Source organism: Petromyzon marinus, chromosome 17, assembly GCF_048934315.1.
Source record: "Petromyzon marinus isolate PM22_M1 ecotype Great Lakes invasive population chromosome 17, UKy_Petmar_22M1.pri1.0, whole genome shotgun sequence".
Lineage (NCBI taxonomy): Eukaryota > Metazoa > Chordata > Hyperoartia > Petromyzontiformes > Petromyzontidae > Petromyzon > Petromyzon marinus.
In genome coordinates this window covers 11322048-11349262 of record NC_133683.1, presented here as the reverse complement: position 1 = coordinate 11349262, position 27215 = coordinate 11322048, and the positions used below count along the sequence as shown (strand labels likewise).

General features: G+C 47.9%; 1 protein-coding gene across 1 annotated transcript in view; it reads left to right on the top strand.

Annotated features, from left to right (window-relative positions):
* The window catches only part of LOC116943347 (uncharacterized), a 39928-nt gene extending 14692 nt beyond the window's left edge, over window positions 1–25236 (top strand). The window contains exons 10-20 of the mRNA XM_032956168.2: window positions 666–854; window positions 6589–6623; window positions 10566–10656; window positions 11387–11560; window positions 12065–12126; window positions 13946–14072; window positions 14733–14866; window positions 15012–15065; window positions 21618–21734; window positions 22444–22566; window positions 23216–25236. Of these exons, the coding sequence (XP_032812059.2) occupies window positions 666–854; window positions 6589–6623; window positions 10566–10656; window positions 11387–11560; window positions 12065–12126; window positions 13946–14072; window positions 14733–14866; window positions 15012–15065; window positions 21618–21734; window positions 22444–22566; window positions 23216–23530 (1421 nt within the window). The 3' untranslated portion in view covers window positions 23531–25236. The remainder of the gene's footprint in view (window positions 1–665; window positions 855–6588; window positions 6624–10565; window positions 10657–11386; window positions 11561–12064; window positions 12127–13945; window positions 14073–14732; window positions 14867–15011; window positions 15066–21617; window positions 21735–22443; window positions 22567–23215) is intronic.
* Window positions 25237–27215: the final 1979 nt, after the last annotated feature.

The window sequence follows — 27215 nt, the reverse complement described above, 5'->3', positions numbered from 1 at the left end:
ACATCGAGCTTGGTTTATGCACTTCATTTGGCTAAATTCCAGCTATGAGAATGAAAAATATCAGCTGGACTATCAGGTGACAAACATTACTTTTTTTGTGGTAAGGCAAATAGGACAGTGCTGCCCCCAACTGCATGGACGAGAGGTCATTTGAAAGGATCTCAGAGGTAGCTCTGTGATGTCCGCTTTAGTGGTTTTTAACACACTGCGTTGCATTGCTCTGTGGGAGATCTGAATATATTCTTCTTCTTATGACAATCCCCATAGAACAATCAAGATAACATTGTGAGAAGGGATTTGTGAAAAATGTTAATCGACAAAATGATGCATCATGAGTCACCCTGCTTGTGACTCCCCGCAGAGCCTTTAACAGACTGTTGATGCAAGTCCTGTGGATAGCCAACACCACACCCGGCCGCATTTGTCTACCGAGTACTGATGTTTACACACCGCATCAGCTACTCATTTAAGGCCGAGTCGAGCTAGGGGAAGCCGAGGACCGATTCAAAACATTTACCCCTGGTTATTGGTCGTGAGCAAGAACCGAACTCGGGTTGCCGGGTTCATAGCGCATCTTTGCTAACCACTACGCTACCGCCCTCCCCCACGCCTGCTCGCACGCACGCACGCACACACGGACACATGGATGTACGTACGCACTGCAGGGAACTTTGTGAAGCGGCTACGCAAGAACTTTCAAGATGAATTGGCGTCGGCAGGCAGCACGGCGGAGGAGGCCGTGTCCAGCGTGCGCACGGTGCGTGCGTTCTGCGGGGAGGGACGCATGAGTGCGCAGTACGACAGCGATGTGCAGCGCAGCTTCAACATCGGACGCAAGATCGCGTTGGCGGAAGGTGCGTGGCCGCCGCTGCCATCGCCACGGCCCAATCGCAAGCACCGCACCTAGCCACGCATCTGTCTCTCTCCCTCTTGGGATTTAAGACCACGGCAAAGCCCACACAGCGACGTTGTCCCCAGCAGTGGAGCAATTTTTCGTGAATGCAGCCCTTTGTCAATCCACTGATAGGTAATTGACATGCCGTGTCAATTATCTTAGCCGTTTCACCATAACTTCACCACGCTTGTAGTGTGTGTTGATGGAATTGATCACAGTGTGGGGACCGCTATGCCATCACTCACCCTGGAGCACAGCTCTGTGATGTTGAAAAGTTGAATTACAGTCTCTGCCCATGCGTGTCCACCCCCATCATTACAGCGTTCGCACACCACTCTGCAGCACAACCTCCCAGCAGCCACCTCTCCACACACCCAGACCCAAGGCCCCTGTCTCTCCCTCTACACACACCCAGACCCAAGGCCCCTGTCTCTCCCTCTACACACACCCAGACCCAAGGCCCCTGTCTCTCCCTCTACACACACCCAGACCCAAGGCCCCTGTCTCTCCCTCTACACACACCCAGACCCAAGGCCCTTGTCTCTCTCCCTCGACACACACCCAGACCCAAGGCCCCTGTCTCTCCATCTACACACACCCAGAACCAAGGCCCCTGTCTCTCTCTCTGTACACACACCCAGACCCAAGGCCCCTGTCTCTCCCTCTAGACACACCCAGACCCAAGGCCCCTGTCTCTCCCTCTACACACACCCAGACCCAAGGCCCTTCTCTCTCCCCCTCGACACACACCCAGAACCAAGGCCCCTGTCTCTCCCTCTACACACACCCAGACCCATGGCCCCTGTCTCTCCCTCTACACACACCCAGACCCAAGGCCCCTGTCTCTCCCTCTACACACACCCAGACCCAAGGCCCTTGTCTCTCTCCCTCGACACACACCCAGAACCAAGGCCCCTGTCTCTCTCTCTCTCTCTACACACACCCAGACCCAAGGCCCCTGTCTCTCCCTCTACACACACCCAGACCCAAGGCCCCTGTCTCTCCGTCTACACACACCCAGACCCAAGGCCCCTGTCTCTCCCTCTACACACACCCAGACCCAAGGCCCCTGTCTCTCCATCTACACACACCCAGACCCAAGGCCCCTGTCTCTCCCTCTACACACACCCAGACCCATGGCCCCTGACTCTCCCTCTACACACTCCCACACCCATGGCCCCTGTCTCTCCCTCTACACACACCTAGACCCAAGGCCCCTGTCTCTCCGTCTACACACACCCAGACCCAAGGCCCCTGTCTCTCCCTCTACACACACCCAGAACCAAGGCCCCTGTCTATCCCTCTACACACTCCCAGACCCAAGGCCATTGTCTCTCCCTCTACACACTCCCAGACCCATGGCCCCTGTCTCTCCCTCTACACACACCCAGACCCATGGCCCCTGTCTCTCCCTCTGCACACACCCACACCCATGGCCCCTGTCTCTCCCTCTACACACTCCCACACCCATGGCCCCTGTCTCTCCCTCTACACACAACCAGACCCATGGCCCCTGTCTCTCCCTCTACACACACCCAGACCCAAGGCCCCTGTCTCTCCCTCTACACACTCCCAGACCCAAGGCCATTGTCTCTCCCTCTACACACTTCCAGACCCATGGCCCCTGTCTCTCCCTCTACACACATCCAGACCCAAGGCCCCTGTCTCTCCCTCTACACACACCCAGAACCAAGGCCCCTGTCTCTCCCTCTACACACTCCCAGACCCAAGGCCATTGTCTCTCCCTCTACACACTCCCAGACCCATGGCCCCTGTCTCTCCCTCTACACACACCCAGACCCATGGCCCCTGTCTCTCCCTCTACACACACCCACACCCATGGCCCCTGTCTCTCCCTCTACACACTCCCACACCCATGGCCCCTGTCTCTCCCTCTACACACAACCAGACCCATGGCCCCTGTCTCTCCCTCTACACACACCCAGACCCAAGGCCCCTGTCTCTCACTCTACACACTCCCAGACCCAAGGCCATTGTCTCTCCCTCTACACACTTCCAGACCCATGGCCCCTGTCTCTCCCTCTACACACACCCAGACCCAAGGCCCATGTCTCTCCCTCTACACACACCCAGAACCAAGGCCCCTGTCTTTCCCTCTACACACACCCAGACCCAAGGCTCCTGTCTCTCCCTCTACACACACCCAGACCCAAGGCCCCTGTCTCTCCCTCGACACACACCCAGACCCAAGGCCCTTGTCTCTCCCTCTACACACACCTAGACCCAAGGCCCCTGTCTCTCCCTCTACACACACCCAGACCCAAGGCCCCTGTCTCTCCCTCTACACACACCCAGACCCAAGGCCCCTGTCTCTCCCTCTACACACACCCAGAACCAAGGCCCCTGTCTCTCTCCCTCTACACACACCCAGACCCAAGGCCCCTGTCTCTCCCTCTACACACACCCAGAGCCAAGGCCCCTGTCTCTCTCCCTCTACACACACCCAGACCCAAGGCCCCTGTCTCTCTCCCTCTACACACACCCAGAACCAAGGCCCCTGTCTCTCCCTCTACACACACCCAGAACCAAGGCCCTTGTCTCTCCCTCTACACACACCCAGAACCAAGGCCCCTGTCTCTCCCTCTACACACACCCAGACCCAAGGCCCCTGTCTCTCCATCTACACACACCCAGACCCAAGGCCCCTGTCTCTCCCTCTACACACACCCAGACCCATGGCCCCTGACTCTCCCTCTACACACTCCCACACCCATGGCCCCTGTCTCTCCCTCTACACACACCTAGACCCAAGGCCCCTGTCTCTCCGTCTACACACACCCAGACCCAAGGCCCCTGTCTCTCCCTCTACACACACCCAGAACCAAGGCCCCTGTCTATCCCTCTACACACTCCCAGACCCAAGGCCATTGTCTCTCCCTCTACACACTCCCAGACCCATGGCCCCTGTCTCTCCCTCTACACACACCCAGACCCATGGCCCCTGTCTCTCCCTCTGCACACACCCACACCCATGGCCCCTGTCTCTCCCTCTACACACTCCCACACCCATGGCCCCTGTCTCTCCCTCTACACACAACCAGACCCATGGCCCCTGTCTCTCCCTCTACACACACCCAGACCCAAGGCCCCTGTCTCTCCCTCTACACACTCCCAGACCCAAGGCCATTGTCTCTCCCTCTACACACTTCCAGACCCATGGCCCCTGTCTCTCCCTCTACACACATCCAGACCCAAGGCCCCTGTCTCTCCCTCTACACACACCCAGAACCAAGGCCCCTGTCTCTCCCTCTACACACTCCCAGACCCAAGGCCATTGTCTCTCCCTCTACACACTCCCAGACCCATGGCCCCTGTCTCTCCCTCTACACACACCCAGACCCATGGCCCCTGTCTCTCCCTCTACACACACCCACACCCATGGCCCCTGTCTCTCCCTCTACACACTCCCACACCCATGGCCCCTGTCTCTCCCTCTACACACAACCAGACCCATGGCCCCTGTCTCTCCCTCTACACACACCCAGACCCAAGGCCCCTGTCTCTCACTCTACACACTCCCAGACCCAAGGCCATTGTCTCTCCCTCTACACACTTCCAGACCCATGGCCCCTGTCTCTCCCTCTACACACACCCAGACCCAAGGCCCATGTCTCTCCCTCTACACACACCCAGAACCAAGGCCCCTGTCTTTCCCTCTACACACACCCAGACCCAAGGCTCCTGTCTCTCCCTCTACACACACCCAGACCCAAGGCCCCTGTCTCTCCCTCGACACACACCCAGACCCAAGGCCCTTGTCTCTCCCTCTACACACACCTAGACCCAAGGCCCCTGTCTCTCCCTCTACACACACCCAGACCCAAGGCCCCTGTCTCTCCCTCTACACACACCCAGACCCAAGGCCCCTGTCTCTCCCTCTACACACACCCAGAACCAAGGCCCCTGTCTCTCTCCCTCTACACACACCCAGACCCAAGGCCCCTGTCTCTCCCTCTACACACACCCAGAGCCAAGGCCCCTGTCTCTCTCCCTCTACACACACCCAGACCCAAGGCCCCTGTCTCTCTCCCTCTACACACACCCAGAACCAAGGCCCCTGTCTCTCCCTCTACACACACCCAGAACCAAGGCCCTTGTCTCTCCCTCTACACACACCCAGAACCAAGGCCCTTGTCTCTCCCTCTACACACACCCAGACCCAAGGCCTCTATCTCTCCCTTGACACACACCCAGACCCATGGCCACTGTCTCTTCCTCTACACACACCCAGAACCAAGGCCCCTGTCTCTCCCTCGCACAGAGTTTGCCAGGTTTCCACGAAGGACTCTTTAGAGCTCTGCCCAAGGGATTCACTCAGTTCAATTATTTAAACAATGTCTCCCCTACATAACTCAAACTTATTTTTGTGCTCAACAATCTCCCATCCAATGCCCCTGACCATCGTCTGAAATTAATCAATCATCTTCAATTTGTATTCATTGTTTTTGTCTGATTTGTTTTATCCCCTACCATAAGTCATTGCTGGTTCCCTATCTTTACCAGATTGCTTGGCTATCCTTTATCACTCGTTAATAAATTTGAAAACATCTTAAGATATAGAGGGCTGCAGATTGTTGGCACCGGCTCACTGCATGGCTGCTGCCTTCCTGCTTCTCTACGGTTCCTGCCTTGCGACTCTTTGAGTCAATCTCTGTCTTCGAGAGTGAGAGAATACTGTGCGGGGCATTACAAGTCTCAATTATTATGATCAGGCCTTTGTGATGTCGCCAGTATTCCTACTTTGAGTTGTTCGAGGCTGTTAGGAGCTGACTGTTGAAAGGAAAAAAAAGCAATATAATGCACGAAGTCATTACGCGTCACCATTATGGTTATTTGGCTCGCATCTATATTCTCTAAATCTAAAATGTTTGTTGTGAAGTTACTTTGTCACAATATGTGTTGGAGTGTATTCACAATGTTGCCATTATGTTACTTCCCCTTAACTAGTGGATGATTGATCACCATCTGGCATTTCACTAGCTCTTATTTGCACGATCTGGTCATTGACATTGTTGTTTATTCGTGCAGTAATTCCCTGAGATTAAATCAAACAAAATAAATAAGCAGAAGATTTATCTCTGTCGGATATCTGCCTCTCCATGTAAAATACTAAAAGCATTTCTAGCATAACCCATGAGCTTTACGGCCTTCTGGGAGTTCATAACTTCAGTAGCATTGAATCAAAACAAGAAAACTCTGGACCAGGTTTCGGCATATGCTGTCTCATCAGCAGAGTAAGGTTTGCTTGACCGAGTGAGGTTGACAAACCCTTGCTTCGGTTACAATTGCTGTAGGTGGGCCGGGTTGAAGGGTGCCACCTCGAACAAGCCGAGAACAATCGCACAGGAAGAAAATGTTATATTAACAAACAAGTTGTGACTGAACTGTACAGAATTAATCAAAATAATAATCACATTCATGATGCTACCTTACAACAGTAATGTGTAGTCGGCTGAGCAGAGAGAGCGAGAAAGAGGATAGAGATATCTAGTGGCTTATCATTGGAGATTGTAGTTTACACTGCGGGGCCCTGAGAAAATCTGGGAGAGAAAAAATATCTAATGTCAAATGGCTCAGGATTTGACAGGCGCAGACGGCAGAACAATCCTGGATGTTACTTCGGAGCCTGGTTCGCAGAGGATGATGAAAGTTGTGTGCGTTTGTTGTCGCAGGTGCATTCAGCGGGCTTGTTGGAACAGTGGCACAGGTAAGGCGAGCCATTTGTCGCGTCAATAAACTCGAGACATTCGTCACTACTGCCTTAAAATACATAAATATATTTGACGTGCTACAGCACAGCCATCTAGAAGGTGATGTGCTACAAAGGTGTGCGGAGTGGTGGTACAGTGGCTAGTGCGCTGCGCTGCGAGTTGAATTACCACTGACGGCCAACATCAGTTGCGAATATTTTTTAACTGGTCCCGGGCCTCTGCTAGGTCAACCCAGCAGTCATATCTAAAGTCATATCTAAAGTTATATCTATAGTCATATCTAAAGTCATATCTAAAGTCACATCTAAAGTCACATCTAAAGTCGCATCTAAAGTCACATCTAAAGTCATATCTAAAGTCACATCTAAAGTTATATCTATAGTCATATCTAAAGTCATATCTAAAGTCACATCTAAAGTCACATCTAAAGTGATATCTATAGTCATATCTAAAGTCACATCTAAAGTCGCATCTAAAGTCATATCTAAAGTCATATCTAAAGTCATATCTAAAGTCATATATAAAGTCGCATCTAAAGTCGCATCTAAAGTCGCATCTAAAGTCGCATCTAAAGTCATATCTAAAGTTATATCTAAAGTCACATCTAAAGTCACATCTAAAGTCATATCTAAAGTCATATCTAAAGTCACATCTATAGTCACATCTATAGTCACATCTAAAGTCACATCTAAAGTCATATCTAAAGTTACATCTAAAGTCATATCTATAGTCACATCTAAAGTCACATCTAAAGTCATATCTAAAGTCACATCTATAGTCACATCTATAGTCATATCTAAAGTCACATCTAAAGTCATATCTAAAGTCACATCTAAAGTCACATCTAAAGTCACATCTATAGTCACATCTAAAGTCACATCTAAAGTCACATCTAAAGTCACATCTAAAGTCGCATCTAAAGTCACATCTAAAGTCACATCTAAAGTCATATCTATAGTCACATCTAAAGTCACATCTAAAGTCGCATCTAAAGTCACATCTAAAGTCACATCTAAAGTCACATCTAAAGTCACATCTAAAGTCGCATCTAAAGTCGCATCTAAAGTCACATCTAAAGTCACATCTAAAGTCACATCTAAAGTCACATCTATAGTCATATCTAAAGTCACATCTAAAGTCATATCTAAAGTCACATCTAAAGTCACATCTAAAGTCACATCTATAGTCACATCTAAAGTCACATCTAAAGTCATATCTATAGTCACATCTATAGTCACATCTATAGTCACATCTATAGTCACATCTAAAGTCATATCTAAAGTCATATCTAAAGTCATATATATAGTCACATCTAAAGTCATATCTAAAGTCATATCTAAAGTCGCATCTAAAGTCATATCTAAAGTCGCATCTAAAGTCACATCTATAGTCACATCTAAAGTCATATCTAAAGTCACATCTAAAGTCATATCTAAAGTCGCATCTAAAGTCATATCTAAAGTCATATCTAAAGTCATATCTAAAGTCATATCTAAAGTCACATCTAAAGTCACATCTAAAGTCACATCTAAAGTCACATCTAAAGTTATATCTAAAGTCATATCTAAAGTCACATCTAAAGTCACATCTAAAGTCATATCTAAAGTCATATCTAAAGTCATATCTAAAGTCATATCTAAAGTCACATCTAAAGTCATATCTAAAGTCATATCTAAAGTTATATCTAAAGTCACATCTAAAGTCACATCTAAAGTCACATCTAAAGTCACATCTAAAGTGACATCTAAAGTCACATCTAAAGTCACATCTAAAGTCACATCTAAAGTGACATCTAAAGTCACATCTAAAGTCATATCTAAAGTCATATCTAAAGTCACATCTAAAGTTATATCTAAAGTCATATCTAAAGTCATATCTAAAGTCATATCTATAGTGACATCTAAAGTTACATCTAAAGTCACATCTAAAGTCACATCTAAAGTCACATCTAAAGTCACATCTAAAGTCATATCTAAAGTCATATCTAAAGTCACATCTAAAGTTATATCTAAAGTCATATCTAAAGTCACATCTAAAGTCACATCTAAAGTCATATCTAAAGTCATATCTAAAGTCACATCGAAAGTTATATCTAAAGTCATATCTAAAGTCATATCTAAAGTCATATCTAAAGTCATATCTAAAGTCACATCTAAAGTCACATCTAAAGTCACATCTAAAGTCACATCTAAAGTTATATCTAAAGTCATATCTAAAGTCACATCTAAAGTCACATCTAAAGTCATATCTAAAGTCATATCTAAAGTCATATCTAAAGTCATATCTAAAGTCACATCTAAAGTCATATCTAAAGTCATATCTAAAGTTATATCTAAAGTCACATCTAAAGTCACATCTAAAGTCACATCTAAAGTCACATCTAAAGTGACATCTAAAGTCACATCTAAAGTCACATCTAAAGTCACATCTAAAGTGACATCTAAAGTCACATCTAAAGTCATATCTAAAGTCATATCTAAAGTCACATCTAAAGTCATATCTAAAGTCATATCTAAAGTCATATCTATAGTGACATCTAAAGTTACATCTAAAGTCACATCTAAAGTCACATCTAAAGTCACATCTAAAGTCACATCTAAAGTCATATCTAAAGTCATATCTAAAGTCACATCTAAAGTTATATCTAAAGTCATATCTAAAGTCACATCTAAAGTCACATCTAAAGTCATATCTAAAGTCATATCTAAAGTCACATCGAAAGTTATATCTAAAGTCATATCTAAAGTCATATCTAAAGTCATATCTAAAGTCATATCTAAAGTCATATCTAAAGTTATATCTAAAGTCACATCTAAAGTTATATCTAAAGTCACATCGAAAGTCACATCTAAAGTCACATCTAAAGTCACATCTAAAGTCACATCTAAAGTCATATCTAAAGTCACATCTATAGTCACATCTATAGTCACATCTATAGTCACATCTAAAGTCACATCTAAAGTCACATCTAAAGTCACATCTAAAGTCACATCTAAAGTCACATCTATAGTCACATCTATAGTCACATCTAAAGTCACATCTAAAGTCACATCTAAAGTCATATCTAAAGTCATGTCTAAAGTCACATCTGAAGTCACATCTGAAGTCACATCTGAAGTCAGATCTAAAGTCACATCTAAAGTCACATCTAAAGTCACATCTAAAGTTATATCTAAAGTCACATCTAAAGTTATATCTAAAGTCATATCTAAAGTCATATCTAAAGTTATATCTAAAGTCATATCTAAAGTTATATCTAAAGTCATATCTAAAGTCATATCTAAAGTCATATCTAAAGTCACATCTAAAGTCATATCTAAACCAGTCATCTGGACTTCCCTCTTCACCAACCATCACAAACCAGCAGAGTAAAGTATGGTCAGGGAACAACCATACCCCATAGCGTAAGGGGAGGGGTCTTTTGCGAATAAGATCGGCAGCTCAGCATTAGGATTCAAGCAAGCATGACGATTATCTGAACCGGTCCTGGGCCTCTGCTAGGTCGACTCAGCCTCAAATGGGTACCTTGTGCAATGTGTAAAGATCGCCAACATGGAGACAAAAGTGGCTGGGCATGGTGTTGGCCTTCTATCCCCTCGTGTGTCTTCCCGGCCTTTTTCGGTGCTCGCTAACAGCACTTTCCCCCTTCAGGAGAAGGGACCACTGCCTAAAACCTCACCGATTATATATATATTTTTCTTACAGGCCACGGCATTATTGACAAAAAATGTTAATTGCGCTTGTTCAATGTGCTTGTGCACCGTGACCAACGCAGCAGCAACATCACTGCCCAGTTTGTTTCAAGGTTGAAGTACGTTAAAAAACAAAAGGGGGCTTGACGTGCACGTGCTGCTGCGTGACCGGCGGCTGCCCACTGAATGCGTTCATTCACGGTTGACTTTCCGTGCTCCGTCCACCCTCCCTTGTTTCCCGCGCAGGGGGCGGTCGTGTTGGTGCTGTGGTACGGAGGGAAGCTGGTCTATGAAAACCTGCACGGGCAAACGGGCATCTCAGTCGGAACCCTCACCGGTGGGTACTTCCTTCCCTATCGTCATCATCCTGCATAGAGGCTTCTCTATATCCCTATGCAGTGCAAATGCAAAGTGCACTGTATTGTTCAATAAAGTATCGGGGCTGTGTGTGATATAAGCCACGTGGCGCTGTGGTTTAGGGCGCTCGCCTCGCCGCCGGAAGGTTCGCGAGTTCAAATTTTCCTATTGCGAGTTGGCTTGCGTAATCATATAATCACCAACGGCACGTACGGACAAAATATTTACAAAATTACACAAACTAAAACACGAGTCGGGCAGATTCGGCAGTGGGGGGGGGGGGGATACTGCACATAAGCCAGCTCAACGACTGCAGTCTCACCCAGATGGCAAATTGTAGTGTAATGTAGGCTACCAATTTCTGAGGCTCAACCTGAACACATGGGTAGCGGACAGCCCCCTCCCTGTTTCAGCTCTGCCGACTCTTTATATAGGCACGACCACTCAAGAACTAGCCCTGTCTCCTGCTCATGGGCCCCACCTATGCGTATAAACCTCAAGAGGCCAGAAAATGTAATACCGAGACAAACTCCCGATTTTCGCAAATCCTTTTGAGACACCGAGTCGGGGGTGGTGGTGCTGCAGCCTTTGTTAAAGCGTCATTGCCCTGGCCAAACAAGGACGTTTGGGAGCTTTCCTTGTGATGTACTGTGTCATCTCTCTCCCCCTTTCCACCTGCCTCCCCTTTTGCACGCGTTTGGCGCGGCCAGCGTTCATGCTCTACACCCTGAACGTGGCCATGGGCTTCGCGTTGCTCGCGTCGCTCTACGGGGACTTCATGCAGGCAGTCGGCGCGTCCCAGCGCGTCTTTGAGCTACTCGACCGGCAGCCTCGCATCCCCAACACGGGCGGACGAGCACCGCCCAGTGTGCGCATGGATGGCAGTGAGTGTCGCAGGCGCGGTAGGGCCTTCTGTTCGCACAAGTGCAAGGCCGCAGAATACAGTACACAGTGTGACTGCGGATAGATGGTAGGCCGAACAGCAGAATGCATTGTCAGCCCTTGCCAGAAGCGATGCGTCACGGGAAACTTTGAGTGTGTAGATGAGACCGCCACCCAAAGCCATTACGTGGCTTACGAACCTCAGTGTTCAAATTTAGAAAAAAGTCCCTATAGCAACACATGGTAACCTGAATTCTGGCATTTGCAGTGTATTGGCAAGTGCTTTGCTTGCATTTGGAAGGTTATTATAATTTCAGCCAACCCCTAAGAGCAAATAAAATGAATACTGCATTTCATGAAAATGAACAGTAGTTATCTCAGAGATGAACTGGCCCCGACCATAGGAATGTATAATTGTTGCTACCGGCTCAGGGGTCCACTCAATCGCTCACTGTGACTTTGTGAATGGTGAACATTGTAACGGTCGACTGTATCTGCATTTGCAGGAGTCTCGTTCAACGACATTCACTTCTGCTACCCGTCCCGCCCTGACACGCCGGTTCTGCAGGTTGGTGCTGTCCCATATGTTGACCCCTTGACCTGTTCGTGTCTTGGACGGGTGGGACAGTGGCTAAAGTGCCGCGAGTTAAATTCCTCTTCAGGGATCGACTCAGCCCTTTTTTATTTTTTCGGGGCCAGCAGTGGTCTTCCCATAGATACGAATTCCTGACAAGGGAATGTGGAATTTCCACCACTGACTCAGAGCTGTAAACAGGAGATGAGTGCTGCCTCATTTTCAATTGACCAAGGCACTACTTTAACTTTGTTTTATCAGTTATTGACCAGCAAAACCCTCTCCTTTTATTTAGTGTGTATGTATATATATGTACACTGGGGTTTCTGTTTATGCTTGTCCACCTCTTCCATCACAATTCCTTTTCCACCACCATATCATATTTTTTTCTAAGCCAACAGATCGATGATAAGCGAGTGGTAATGGTAATAATAGTAGCGGTAGCAAAGAACCGAGGAGGTGACAGACCAATGATGAGCAATTGGCTGTGGCATCACAGAAGCAGTGGCAGATAAACTAGTAGGTGACAGACTGACGATGAATGAGTGGTTGTCCAAATGATAGTGGCAGAGATGAGAGACCAATAATGAGCGAGTGGTTGTGGAAATGATAGCGGCAGTAGCAGAGAACCTAGGAGGTGACAGACCAATGATGAGCAGGTGGCTGTGGGTAATGATCGTAGCCAATGGTGAAGCCAGGATTTTCAGGTGGGGGGGGGCAACCCCTCCAACAATTAAAAATTATAGCTGTTAGTAAGTAAGGACTTGTCCGTTGCTTTTTATTCGACGCGTGTGCGGCGATGGTGCAGTCATTGATCGAGGGTCGAATTCGAACCGCGTTGTGTGATCGGCATCGCGCTCGCTGAAGGTGTTTGCCTTCAGGGAAGTCGTGTAACCTATACGCAACTGCGCACAATTGTATGAGTCACTCATAACTGCTTAGCCGTTACTTATTGCCAAATATGGACTCAGACTATTGTCCTATCATCTCATAGAGTCCCTGGCACGTAATAATATGCTACAGAGTGGCAGTGGGGGTCGCAAAATGCCGATTTATTACCAATAAACCCCAATGATCCGATCGGAATTAGGGACTTCGATCGTATTATTGTCTGATAGTAGCAGTAGCAGAGAAACGAGGAGGGTGACAGACTGACAATGATCGAATGGCTGCAGTGAACGAGCGTGGCGTGGCATGGTTGTGATGGCCGAGCGTGGCGCAGCATGGTTGTGATGGCCGAGCGTGGCGTGGCATGGTTGTGATGGCCGAGCGTGGCGTGGCATGGTTGTGATGGCCGAACGAGCGTGGCGTGGCTGTAGTGAACGAGCGTGGCGCGGCATGGTTGTGATGGCCGAGCGTGGCGCGGCATGGTTGTGATGGCCGAGCGTGGCGCGGCATGGTTGTGATGGCCGAGCGTGGCGTGGCGTGGCTGTAGTGAACGAGCGTGGCGTGGCATGGTTGTGATGGCCGAGCGTGGCGTGGCGTGGCTGTAGTGAACGAGCGTGGCGTGGTTGCGATGGCCGAGCATGGCGTGGCTGCAGTGAACGAGCGTGGCGTGGCATGGTTGTGATGGCCGAACGAGCGTGGCGTGGCTGTAGTGAACGAGCGTGGCGTGGCATGGTTGTGATGGCCGAGCGTGGCGCGGCATGGTTGTGATGGCCGAACGAGCGTGGCGCGGCGTGGTTGTGATGGCCGAGCGTGGCGTGGCATGGTTGTGATGGCCGAGCGTGGCGCGGCATGGTTGTGATGGCCGAGCGTGGCGCGGCGTGGTTGTGATGGCCGAGCGAGCGATCGTCTCTCGGCGCCGCTCCAGGGCGTGTCGTTCTCGGTGGAGCCGGGCACCGTCGTGGCACTCGTTGGGCCATCGGGAGGCGGGAAGTCGACGATCGTGGCGCTGCTGCAGCGCTTCTACGACCCCAGCGCCGGATCCATCATCTTCGGTAACCACTGCTCCTTGTCTCACCACATGGGGTGCTTTTGAGCGTGTGCAGGGACATAGAGGTGGTTTCAGTTCCTGGTATGCGTCATGAAGCTGGGCTGTTTGTTGTGACCCCAGTGACCTCACTTTCGCCTAAATGTCGCTGCCTTACGACTCGGCTCGTATTCTTAAACAGAAGCAGATATCCTTACACGCAAGGCTGGGTGGCCCGGTGGTCTAAGCGCCCAACTCAGTGGCTGGAATCCAAATACCATCATAGGATCGCTAGCGGTGCTGACTCGTCACCTCGAATGCCTGAACCACACTACCACCTCTTAATCCTTCACCCTTTCCCTAGACGTCTGAATCTTGGAATGCGCAAGCGGTTAGCGTTCGTTTTATTTCGAGAGGCATAGCGCCGCTGTTTTTACAGACATTGTACTCGCCACGGGGAATCGTAGCGACACGGCCGCACTCAACGATAGCTAGTTGGTGACGGACCGCGCTACACGCCGCCCCGCATGGCCTTTTCCCTTCCGATTCCGTTCCGATGACGTACGTGAAAGGGTTAACAGGGGGACGAACTCCGCCTTGCGATAATGGCTACGTATAGCGGTGAGCTGCATTGCTTCGTCTGGCCGCCACGGAACCCGCTGAGCTGTGGACACTCGTGCGAGTGCAGGAGGGACAGACTTGCGGGAGCTGGACCCCCAGTGGTTCCGTCAGACCATGGCCGTCGTGAGCCAGGAGCCCGTGCTCTTCGCGACCACGATCCACAAGAATATCTCCTACGGTCGCGAGGCCACTTTTGAGGAGGCGAGACGTTTACCATTTACCGTTCATTCTGCATGCCTGCGGGCAAATACGAACAAACAATGACAATGATTGACGTCCAGAATTTGTGACCGTGAATGCTGTTTATTCGGCATGTTTCATCCATCTGCTCAACTGTGCGAGACAGGTGGTGGAGGCTGCAAAGCAAGCGAATGCGCACGACTTCATCTTATCCTTCGAGGTAACAATCAACAAACACAGAGTCACGCAAAATTTACCTTGTGCTGAGTATGGTGATTGTGGTTAATGAATAATGAAAAACGGCAATGGTCTGTTTCATTTGCAAACTAAATGAAATTACATTTAGATTCCACCATGGCGTCGGGCTATCTTCCAGTAGCATTTCCTACGCATTTCAAGCTAAGCTTGAACGCGCACAAGGACTCCGCATAGTGGAGTAGCTGTCGAGTACGCAGGCAGTGCAACTGCTCTGGGCCCCGTGCACTGAAGCCCGCCAGTAGTAGTTAGCGCGTCCACCAGAAAATTTTGAAAGCTGTGATGGCTGCGCTCTTTGCTGGGGCTGGTGAGATGGGGTTTTAGAGGTGAATCGACAGAGGTCTATTTTTTTTTACACACTTCGTTGAACTTGTCCTGGTGTATGTTTATATTATTTAAAATCTCTAACACTTAATATCTTCGGATCTACGGAGCCCAACGAGCTGACATTTTCTACACAGACTGGTCTCGCGTGATTAATTTAAGATTTCATTTAAAAAAAAACTCCTTAAATTTTTTTTTTTTAAAACAACGGTTTTATTTTAAAGTGTACTAAAAAGAAAATAACTCGATTGGACAACGGGAAGTGGATGACATCTTGATCACAAGAGACACGTGGCGCCTGCTTCTTGGGCGAGGCGATTCCAGAGTTTAGGGATCGTGGTGTCATGAATAAGCCGTCCATACAAAATGTTAATTGCTTTAAAAGAGCCAATTAATTGATTAATTGATGCCGATTTTGATACAGGCACGCATTGTCACCGGATCTGAGTACGTGTGCAAATTTTGGAATTCGTTGGACAACAGGAAGTCGACTAAATTTTGATTACAAGATTTGACCACGACAAACATTGGAGTCAAGTGAAGTAAAACCGTTGAAAAAGGTCCAGGTCCCACCAATCCTGCACCTCTTTATGTTTTTTTACATTCTTCCGTAATTAATACTCATACTGTCCGCCCCCTATTTTAAATCACGAATGGCTGTGCCCAGCTATGAGGGGAAACCTCTTGCCAATCAGAGCAGCTGTTATTGTTGGGGTGCCTATCTTACCTATAAACGTCATTTTTTGTCTGTCTGTCTATCCCTAGAGAGTGTATGACTGTCCAACAGACTGCTGGTGGCAGATTGCATAGTGAAATTAGTTAGGAATAGGAAGGCGAGACAAAGAACTCTAGTAGCAACGCGGAGTGGTGGCGACTAAACAACGGGAAGGAACACTTCTGCAGGCAAGCTGTGGAGAACTTAAAAAGCGTAAGGCCTCGGGCGATCGGGAATGAAATATGGCAACTGACGAGTGGAATGCTGAAAGCAGCAGTTAGTACAGTGGGAGTGAGCAAAGGAAGACATGCAACAGCAGGAAACATGGTGGTGGAGTGATGAAGTGCAAAGGCAACACGAAATGTCAGAACACGAGAGAGAATGACCATCTGGATGGATACCTGGCAGTGAGAAGAGAGGCAAAGCTAGTGTGGTAGCAATGGCAAAAACAACAGAGTTTGCACACCTCTACCAGAAGCTCGATGGCAAAGAAGGCAAGAAGATGGTATACACCATGTGGCAAGAGCCAGAGAGAGAGAGAGAAAGACCAGGGACATTGACCATGTGAATCTTGTTAAGAAAAGCAAAGGATGAACAATCTTGGATGAGATATAGGTGAGAGAGATGGCAAGAGTACTTTGAGAAGTTGCTGAATGTGAAAAACCAAAGACGCGAAATGGTTCAGGAACATCAAATAATTTAAGTAGCTGCAGAGACTCTAACCAGGTAAGAGGTGGTGGAGGCTCTGGGGAGTATGAAACATCAAAATCAGTGGGGCCAGATGAGATTCCAATTAATGTGTTAAAATGAATGGGAGAGACGGGTGTTGAAATTTTGATGTGCTTGTTTGGGAAAATCTGTATGGAGAAGAAAATGCCGGGATGCATGGAGAGAGAGTACATTGGTTCCCGTCTTTAAAGGGAAAGGTGATGTACAAGAGTGTTGGAATTACTGATGAATAGCAATGATGACCAATACCACGAGACTCTGGGAAAGGATCATAGAAAGGAGACTGAGGAAGCCGGTGGATATTGGCAAGAGTCAGTTTGTATTCAGACAGGTAAGGTCAACAATGGATGCAATCTTTGCACTGAGAGTATTGATGGAGAAGTACAGAGGGAAGAAACAGGACCTGCATATGGTGTTTATTGATCTATAGAAAGCGTACAACAGGGTGCCTAGAGAGCTCACCTGGTGGTGTATGAGAAGAAGAAGAAGAGGTATTCCTGAGGTATATTTCCGGCTAATCCAGGATATGTATGAAGGAGGGAAAATGCACGTGCGAAGCAGCTGTCGAGTGTCGGAGAGCTTTAATGTCCAAGCGGGAGTGGAGCAAGGTTCCGCCCCGAGTCCCTTTCTGTTCATCCTGGTGCTGGACACACTGACGAGAGGTATTCAGAGGGAGCCCTCCTGGTGTATGCTGTTTGCACATATTGTGCTGTGTAGTGAAAGCAGAGAGGGGTAGTGGAAGATGATTTCAAAATCTGGGCGCAAAAGATTGAAGGGAATGGGTCGAGGATCAGTCGAACAAAGATGGAGTACATGGTGGCATGTTTCATTGGCAATAATGCAGAAGGATTGCAAATTAGAAGTGACCAGTTAATGAAGACAGACGAGTTTAAGTACCTGGCTGTAACGATGTGTGCCGATGGATCACGAGAAGGAGAGGTGAGAACAATAAGAAGGGCTGGATGGCTGAAATGGTGAGAGATTACTGGTGTGGTGTGCGACAAGAGGTTCCCAATTTGGTCGAAGGGAAAAGTGTTCACGACGGTAGTGAGGCCGATGCTGTTTTATGGGGCCAAGTACAGGGGCACAAGAAAGACGGAGGATCAAGCTACGGCAGTGACAGAGATGGGGATGTTGCGGTGGATGTTGGGTTTAACAATGAAGGACAGGCTGAGAAATGGAGAAGTGAGAGAGGAGACTCAAGGTGGTGGAAATCACAGAGAAGATGAGAGAGAAAAGGCTGCTGTGGTTCGGTCATGTTGAGAGACGACAGGGAAATGATGTGGGTTAGAAGGTGCAAGCGATGCAAGTGGTAGGAAAGAGATCAAGAGGAAGGCAGAAGAAGAGGTGGGACGATGTGGTGTGATCGGAACATGGTGGCCGGAGGAGCGTAAATAGAAATGGCGAAGTACAGGGCGGCATGGAGAAAGTTGGCAAGGACAGCTGACCCCACATTAGTGGGACAAACGCGTGGAAGAAGATTTGCTTTGCCATGCCCCTTCCGATGCTCTGAGAGCAACATGGTTATGCTGAAGTTGAGCGAGCAGCCGAGAACCGTAATCGTGACTTTGAATTAAATGCCCTAATGCTATCGCTATTTCAATTGGCAAAAATGTTCTAATTATAATTGTTGATATGAATGCTAAATTAAACTGATAAATCAGTGCACGTTGAATACGGTGTTGCGATATGCACTATTGTGGATATGCACGCATTGTTATAGCATTTCAGTCCACATGTGTCTTGCCGTCTTCCATACGCTATACGTATCGCCTTGTACGAAATTTAATTTCACTACTTTACAAACGGGGGTGATCGTTATTCTAATTGTAATAGTCGTGCTGCGTGTTATCAACCTTTGATTACCTAGACTGTTATATAGCAATGCGCATGCTTTCATTTATTGTAGAGTCAATGGTTGACATAGACAAGTCATCATTGTCATTTCTACAGGGTCATAATATAGGTACCACTTCGTGCGAAGTTGTCAGTGGTTAAATATGGCCCCTGCCATGGGAATGTGGAATTTCCACTGGTGGAGATGAGCACCGCACAATGCCCGTAGGAGCATAGAGACTTTTTGTGCTGGTTGTGGAGGCCCTTTGACCATACTTCACCGCGGCTGGTCAGTGCGGATTGGTAAAGGTGTAGTGGGTTCAAACTGACTCGCAGACGCACTCTTGGCAAGTACAACTGCATTTAAACACAACGTGGCCCCCGGCGGCCCTAGGACAACTTGTTTGTGCATGGTGTGCACACATTCAGGCACTGCCCAAGCTCAGATCTCATTTGTTTTCGAGGTCTGACCAGATCAGGTGCATTCCAAGTCTGGGCGATTTGTTCATAGGCGTTGAGGGTTATAGTGATGCTGTTCTTAACAGTTGTACACCCGATGCCTGCTGTATATTTGGAGTTTGCGTATCTCTATCCCCGTGCTCGTGTGAATTGTTTCTCCATGTCCTCTGGGTTTTCCCTCCACATTTAGAAACATGTGCTTTGAGTATTTGGCTGCTTTAAATTTCCACGTGATTAGCCACTTCATTGGGCTATCATTTCTGACCAGGTCGCTTCTGAAAAAGAGCTACAGTGAGGGAAGAAAGTATTTGATCCCCTGCTGATTTTGTACGTTTGCCCACTGACAAAGAAATGATCAGTCTATAATTTTAATGGTAGGTTTATTTGAACAGTGAGAGGCAGAATAACAAAAAAAATCCATAAAAACGCATGTCAAAAATGTTATAAATTGATTTGCATTTTAATGAGGAAAGTAAGTATTTGACCCCTCTGCAAAACATGACTTAGTACTTGGTGGCAAAACCCTTGTTGGCAATCACAGAGGTCAGACGTTTCTTGTAGTTGGCCACCAGGTTTGCACACATCTCAGGAGGGATTTTGTCCCACTCCTCTTTGCAGATATTCTCCAAGTCATTAAGGTTTCGAGGCTGACGTTTGGCAACTCGAACCTTCAGCTCCCTCCACAGATTTTCTATTGGATTAAGGTCTGGAGACTGGCTAGGCCACTCCAGGACCTTAATGTGCTTCTTCTTGAGCCAATCCTTTGTTGCCTTGGCCGTGTGTTTTGGGTCATTGTCATGCTGGAATACCCATCCACGACCCATTTTCAATGCCCTGGCTGAGGGAAGGAGGTTCTCACCCAAGATTTGATGGTACATGGCCCCGTCCATCGTCCCTTTGATGCGGTGAAGTTGTCCTGTCCCCTTAGCAGAAAAACACCCCAAAAGCATAATGTTTCCACCTCCATGTTTGACGGTGGGGATGGTGTTCTTGGGGTCATAGGCAGCATTCCTCCTCCTCCAAACACGGCGAGTTGAGTTGATGCCAAAGAGCTCCATTTTGGTCTCATCTGACCACAACACTTTCACCCAGTTGTCCTCTGAATCATTCAGATGTTCATTGGCAAACTTTAGACGGGCATGTATATGTGCTTTCTTGAGCAGGGGGACCTTGCGGGCGCTGCAGGATTTCAGTCCTGCACGTTGTAGTGTGTTACCAATTGTTTTCTTGGTGACTATGATCCCAACTGCCTTGAGATCATTGGCAAGATCCTCCCGTGTAGTTCTGGGCTGATTCCTCACCGTTCTCATGATCATTGCAACTCCACGAGGTGAGATCTTGCATGGAGCCCCAGGCCGAGGGAGATTGACAGTTCTTTTTATGTTTCTTCCATTTGCGAATAATCGCACCAACTCTTGTCACCTTCTCACCAAGCTGCTTGGCAATGGTCTTGTAGCCCATTCCAGCCTTGTGTAGGTCTACAATCTTGTTCCTGACATCCTTGGAGAGCTCTTTGGTCTTGGCCATGGTGGAGAGTTTGGAATCTGATTGATTGCTTCTGTGGACAGGTGTCTTTTATACAGGTAACAAGCTGAGATTAGGAGCACTCCCTTTAAGAGTGTGCTCCTAATCTCAGCTCGTTTTCTGTATAAAAGACACCTGGGAGCCAGAAATCTTTCTGATTGAGAGGGGGTCAAATACTTATTTCCCTCACTAAAATGCAAATCAATTGATAACATTTTTGACATGCGTTTTTCTGGATTTTGTTGTTATTCTGTCTCTCACTGTTCAAATAAACCTAGCATTAAAATTATAGACTGATCATTTATTTGTCAGTGGGCAAACGTACAAAATCAGCAGGGGCTCAAATACTTGTTTCCCTCACTGTATATTGCTCAAGTGGGCATTACCTGATAAAATAATTAAAGTTTAAATAGTTTTCACAGTTTCTTTTCGATATGCTTAATTTGCTCTATGCAAGCCACCCACTTTTATTCAGCACATCAAATTTGATTAATTCTGTGGTAAAAAAATATGTATTGTCTACTTTTGAGTGCAAATAAAAGTGTGTGCCTTTAAAAAGTGTTTTTTTTACCTTTTTTTTTTTGGACCGGATTTGAACTGCCACATTATGTAGATCCAGGCTAGGCTTTAGGTGTGGGTGATCAGCACTGCCACCCGGGTCGCACAGCTGTAAGGGACGCTGATTATGTATCAGGGTTACCAATAATTTGAAGACTGGAACGAGAGAAAAAGATCAACAAAGAGACACAGAAAGAGACCCAGAAAAAGCGAGACGGAACATTTTTGAGAAACATAAATGCAGAGCGGGGAGACAGACATATGGGCAGAGAGAACACCATCCCACAGATGGTTTTACCGTGATTCTATGTGGTGACTGCGGAGACCGTGTGGTGACTGTGGAGGCTGTGTAACCACTGTCTTTCTCATCAGGAGGGTTATGAAACGTTGGTGGGAGAACGCGGAGTGCGACTCTCTGGGGGTCAGAAGCAAAGGATCGCCATCGCTCGGGCGCTCATCATGAACCCAGTCCTGCTGCTACTCGATGAGGTTCGTTGGAGCTGTTGGCAACACATCAAGTCACATTTACTCTCGGGGCAGGTGCTGTTAGTGAGCACTTATTTGTGTACACTAGGGATAAGCATTTTATGTTCTCTGGCCAATTTTTCAAATGCCTATCAGCCCATGCAAACACCTGGTATTCCCAGGCAGACTGCCATTCTCAAGTAACTTAGTTGGTTTAGCCCCTCTGTAACATCTCAGAGCTAAAGAGATACGTTTCAAGATAATTTGGTCGTAAAAATAATGCAACAAATTATTTGCTTCAGCTGCTTTGGCAGTGATGCACAAGAACAATAAACGAGAACACTCGACACACTCATCAATAATAACACTGTGCGGGCTTTTAATATAAAAGATATCATTGGTGACGTTTCAGACAATCACCCTTCTGCATAGCACAGATTTGATAATCGGTGTCTTCTCTGCATTGTGTTTTATTTGCTCTCCCTTTTGTGCACCGTTGTATGGTTTGTCCTGTTTTCTTGTACCCCTATTCACTCCTGCTGTCTTTTTGTGCTTACTCAACCGACACTAATTTCTTTGCCCTTCCGTCTCCCCACTCTACCGTTTTTCCTTGCTCTGCATTTTCGCAGCATCGTCGCGTCCACGGCACTGCCTCCCCAGCGCTGTCCTCAAACCCGCACGGTCCTTTCACACAGCCCGTGGCTTCGTTCCGTCGTCCGTGTGTCGATCGCAGGCGACGAGTGCCCTGGACGCGGAGAGCGAGCACCTGGTGCAGGAGGCGATCGACCGAGCGATGCAGGATCGGACCGTGCTCGTCATTGCCCACCGCCTCTCTACCGTGCGCAGCGCTTCACAGGTGACGCTGTCACATCTCCACCATGCCAAGCCCGCCTTCCCCCCCCCATCCCCCCAGCTCTGAATCACAGACGAGGTGAATGCCGGAGTTCACGCCTTCCTTCCCCCTCTCGCTGCGTGCATTGGCGTCGGTGTTGACCTTATCTCAGAATCTTCAGACTTTCCTCTGTGAATGTTATCCTCGCGCGCCTCTGAATGTCCCTGTGAGGTTTGTATTGTGCACGTTACGTATGTGACGAAGGAATGAATGAATGGTAGGCTATGATGGCTATACTATATTTCCAACAAGGATAAATCCGGTGTCATCCAGTTGCTGACTTGTAGCCCTTAAAAATGTATCTATCTTTTCACAATTCATGAGCGTGGGTGCACGCAACATTCTGCTTCCAGGAATGATGCACTCACGCACTGCTGCTGTCTAAAGCAATATGGCCATAGGTTTGACTCGTTTGATTGGGTTGTTTGACACAGGCCATGGGGATTACACACAGCATGGAGACGTCACGTGACATGCAAGGCATGATGGTTACAATTCAGTCTTCTGCCGTCCTTAAATCACCTTTTGCATGTACAATTCCTCTGCTTGTTTCTCGGGTGCGTCTCCTTTAAACCTGCGATGTGCCGCCCCCCCATCACATTCCCCTGTGCAGGTGGTCGTGGTGGACAAGGGCCAGATCGTGGAGCGTGGTACCCACGACGCGCTGTTGGCGCACCAGGGCGGCGTGTACCGCCGCCTCGTGCTGCGCCAGCTCAGCGCTGGGCACACCAGCGCGCCCTGTGCGGGCGACGGGGACGCGGGCAGCGATGGCGAGAACGGAGACAAGGGCGAAGGGAATGGCGCGGAGGTCAAAGTGAAAGAGCCGAGTCCCCATGACGCGGAGCGGACGGATCCAGGACAGAGCCAGGAGGCTGTTGGTGATGACGAAGCCGACGACGATCTGATTGACTTGCAGTCAAATGGCTGACTCAAGCGCGGCGTGGTGGAATTTGCTGTGTAGTGAGAGTGATGAATGACCTGTATATGGGTACTCTCGAGGTGCGACTGCTTTACTACATGAAACTTTTCGTTTGTACAAACGAAGGGAAATTATTGTACGTTGAAAAACTCCGTTGAACGGGTTCAAACGAGAATTCTTATCGTCCATAGCGCTGTATTTACACACAAACCCTGGTCGCCTCGGGCATGAGCGAGTTTACATCTGTACCAGTTGTCTGTCACATTTATCCACGGAGGAGAGAGGAGATACAAATGAGTGCGATTACGAATTGATTTCAATGTTGCACACGGCTAAAGTCCTGGATGTGAGACGTCGGTATCATGATGATGCCACGTGTACATGGTTGTTCTTCTCACCAGCAGCATGAATTGATGAGCATTACAAACGTCCTGTGGTCAGGCAATATGTGGTCAGGCAATATGAAGTAGTCGACACAGGCGCATTGAAACTGTTACTGGGGGTGCCGCGGTGGCGAGATGCTAATTGCCTCGCCCGGAATGCAGGGGATGCAGAAGGTCGTGGGTTGAAGTCCAACTCTGACACATTTATTTTTTCTTTGGGTTGTCCGATTTTTACCTCTACATTTAGAAACATGCATTGGGTATTTGGCTGCTATAAATTTCCACACAAGCCACTTAATTGGGATATCATTTGTGGCCAGGTCTCTTCTGAAAAAGAGTTATATAGCTCAGTGGGCATATCCTGGTAAAAATAGATTATTTTTTTTAGTTTAGAAGTTTATGGGGCAAGCATCCATGTTGTTCCTTGTCAAGTAGCCAAGTGGCTGTATGGAGATGTTATTGAAGGGGCACAGCGTATGGCATTCACCCCGCCCAAATGATTTGGGGCTCTCTCACCCTCGACTCATGGGTCTGATGCACTGGTGCTGCTCATGATGCAGTATGGTACATGCTGCGTGACTGCCATATTATAGATGTATGCCATGTGTGCGCACAGTGTGTGTACATGCACTACACAGCCGTCTTGTGTGACCACATTCCCTCCTGTGTGGGGCACCTTTGGCCCCCTGCACCATCACGACAGCATTCGTCGTGCTCACCTCACCTCGGCCACAGGTGAATGTGGATATAAGCAGTGGCGTAGTGTGGTGGCAATGGGTCACTTTGGCTCCAAGTATTGAAATGTCCCATATCAGTGTGGCCCACGTGCCTGCCCAGTAAATATGCCAACGTTGAGTCAACGTTAGCATGTGGTGGACCCGTTGGCCCAAGGTTCCATGTTTACTGTGCGGGGGCGCCTTTGGCCCCCTGGGGCCCTGAGTGCAGTTGCACCGCCTGTGCACTGAAAAGCTCCTGCCACTGGATAAGAGCAGCATTACAATATCGGGAAACCTCACGTTGGTACGGAGCAAGAATGGTTCCCAAAACGTTTTGGGCGGTTTCTGCTTTTAATCAGCGTGGCCTCGCCTGGGAAATAAGTACATTATTATTATTGAGAGATGATCACGGGTGAGTTAACATCCGACCTCAGTGAATTAATTTATCTCAGGAATAATCCTTATCAATGTTTCTTCCTAAGTGTATATCAATGTATGCATTCCACTGTATTTTGGCATAAATGTATTGTGTTTAAGACGGTACATTGTGCTGTTCTCAAAAGGAGTGTAAAAGGTATTGCGTGTTACGTGTAACAATAAAACACCTCAAACTGAACATGCCATTCATTTGCATGTGTGGTAAAACATTCACTGTCTCGGTACAATCCACAGTTTTCTCAAGAGACTGACACTTGACAGGCATTCATATTTTATCAAAATGAATTTGTTCCAACGTAATACAGTTGTCAGATTTTAGCGCTCGAACCACATCTCTGTGAAACACCATAGCTGGAACGGTACCTCGTACCATCAGGGGAGGGGCTGCAGCACCAGCCCAAGAGGGGAGGGGCTGCTGGGGGCTCAGGATCCCCAGACAGCTAAGCCCCTTGGCGCCCCCAACGGGGGGGGGGGGGCTGCTGGGGGCTCAGGATCCCTCGCAGCCCCACCCCTCAATAGGCAAGGGGCATAAAAGGGGACCTCCCCAGCCGATCTGGGACCAGTTGAAGACAAAGAACGAAGACCAGCAGCTCGATAGGACCCTGGACCCCCTCGACCCGCTGTCCTTGTCAGGGCCGGGATGCTGTGCGGGCCGGTGGTGGGACTCTGGGCCAGTGGTGGGACTCTGGGCCAGTGGTGGGACTCTGGGCCAGTGGTGGGACTTTGGGCCAGTGATGGGACTCTGGGCCAGTGGTGGGACTCTGGGCCAGTGGTGGGGCTCTGGGCCAGTGGTGGGACTCTGGGCAAGTGGTGGGGCTCTGGGCCAGTGGTGGGACTCTGGGCCAGTGGTGGGACTCTGGGCCAGTGGTGGGACTCTGGGCCAGTGGTGGGACTCTGGGCCAGTGGTGGGGCTCTGGACCAGTGGTGGGACTCTGGGCCAGTGGTGGGGCTCTGGGCCAGTGGTGGGACTCTGGGCCAGTGGTGGGACTCTCGGCCGGTGGTGGGACTCTGGGACTGTTGTTAGTCAGTGGTAGGACAGCCACATTGCTATTGGTAGGGGCAATCTATTAATATCACCACGACTGGATTTCTTCAAGTCTCTTATTCGACATGCGTCACACTTTCGACGTTAAAGATGTGTGGCACGTGAACGCTATCCTGACGCCATTCACATTATGTCCTAGCACCGGGGTCAGAATTGTAAAATTACCTGCACTGGTAGACTTGCAAATGAGATACATTTAATGTCGGCTTTCACGACCAATATTAATCATGGAGGTCCGTGTACGTACGACACATTTCCACGATCTAACCCAACAAACCTTCTCATGAGACGAAATCAACTTAAACTTTCTCGGTGGAATTATATTTCACGAATGCGATGTGTGGGAGTATCAGCAATTGTCTCCATATATAAAAAGGCAAATTCTAGATTTGAAGTCTTCGTGACTGCAATGATCCATACTCTTTGGTTCTTTAGGTAAAGTCACGTAGGTAAAATAATAATCATAAATAAATATCAAATCAAATCACGTTTCGGAGGCAACACAAGCTACCTCGTACATATTGTTCAACTTGTTAGATACGAAACGACTCGTCCACTTAAACCAGACATGGGTAAAGTACGGCCCGTTGGGCTTTTGAATCCGGGCCGCTGAACTCCAAATATTATTAAATTTTATTTTACCTTTCTCCTGTAATGCCCCCATTTCCCCATTAGATGGCGCACTTTGACCGGGAGTTACATGTTTTTGTATTGTTCATGTTCGTGCAATTTGTTAAATTGCCTTGCAAATAAATGCTTTGCTACCTGTTAAAGGCCAAATCCTTTCATGTAATGATTTTTACATGTCATTTATATTAGTTCACACAAACACTCCATCCATCTGTTCCTGGCCTGGCCTCTCTGTCAAATTTTAGAACCCATTGTGGCACGCGAGTCAAAAAATTTGCCCACCCCCGACTTAAACACATTCTTACATTCATGACGCACGCATTATATTATGTGTATCAGTAACGCCACCTCCTGTCTGTTGTTCAACTTGTTGTCAATTTGTCACGAAACAACTCATCCATTAAAATCCATTCATGACACACATTAAATAATGAGTGATAAGGATTGAACATTCATGCAAATAAAAACATTCCTTAAGGCTA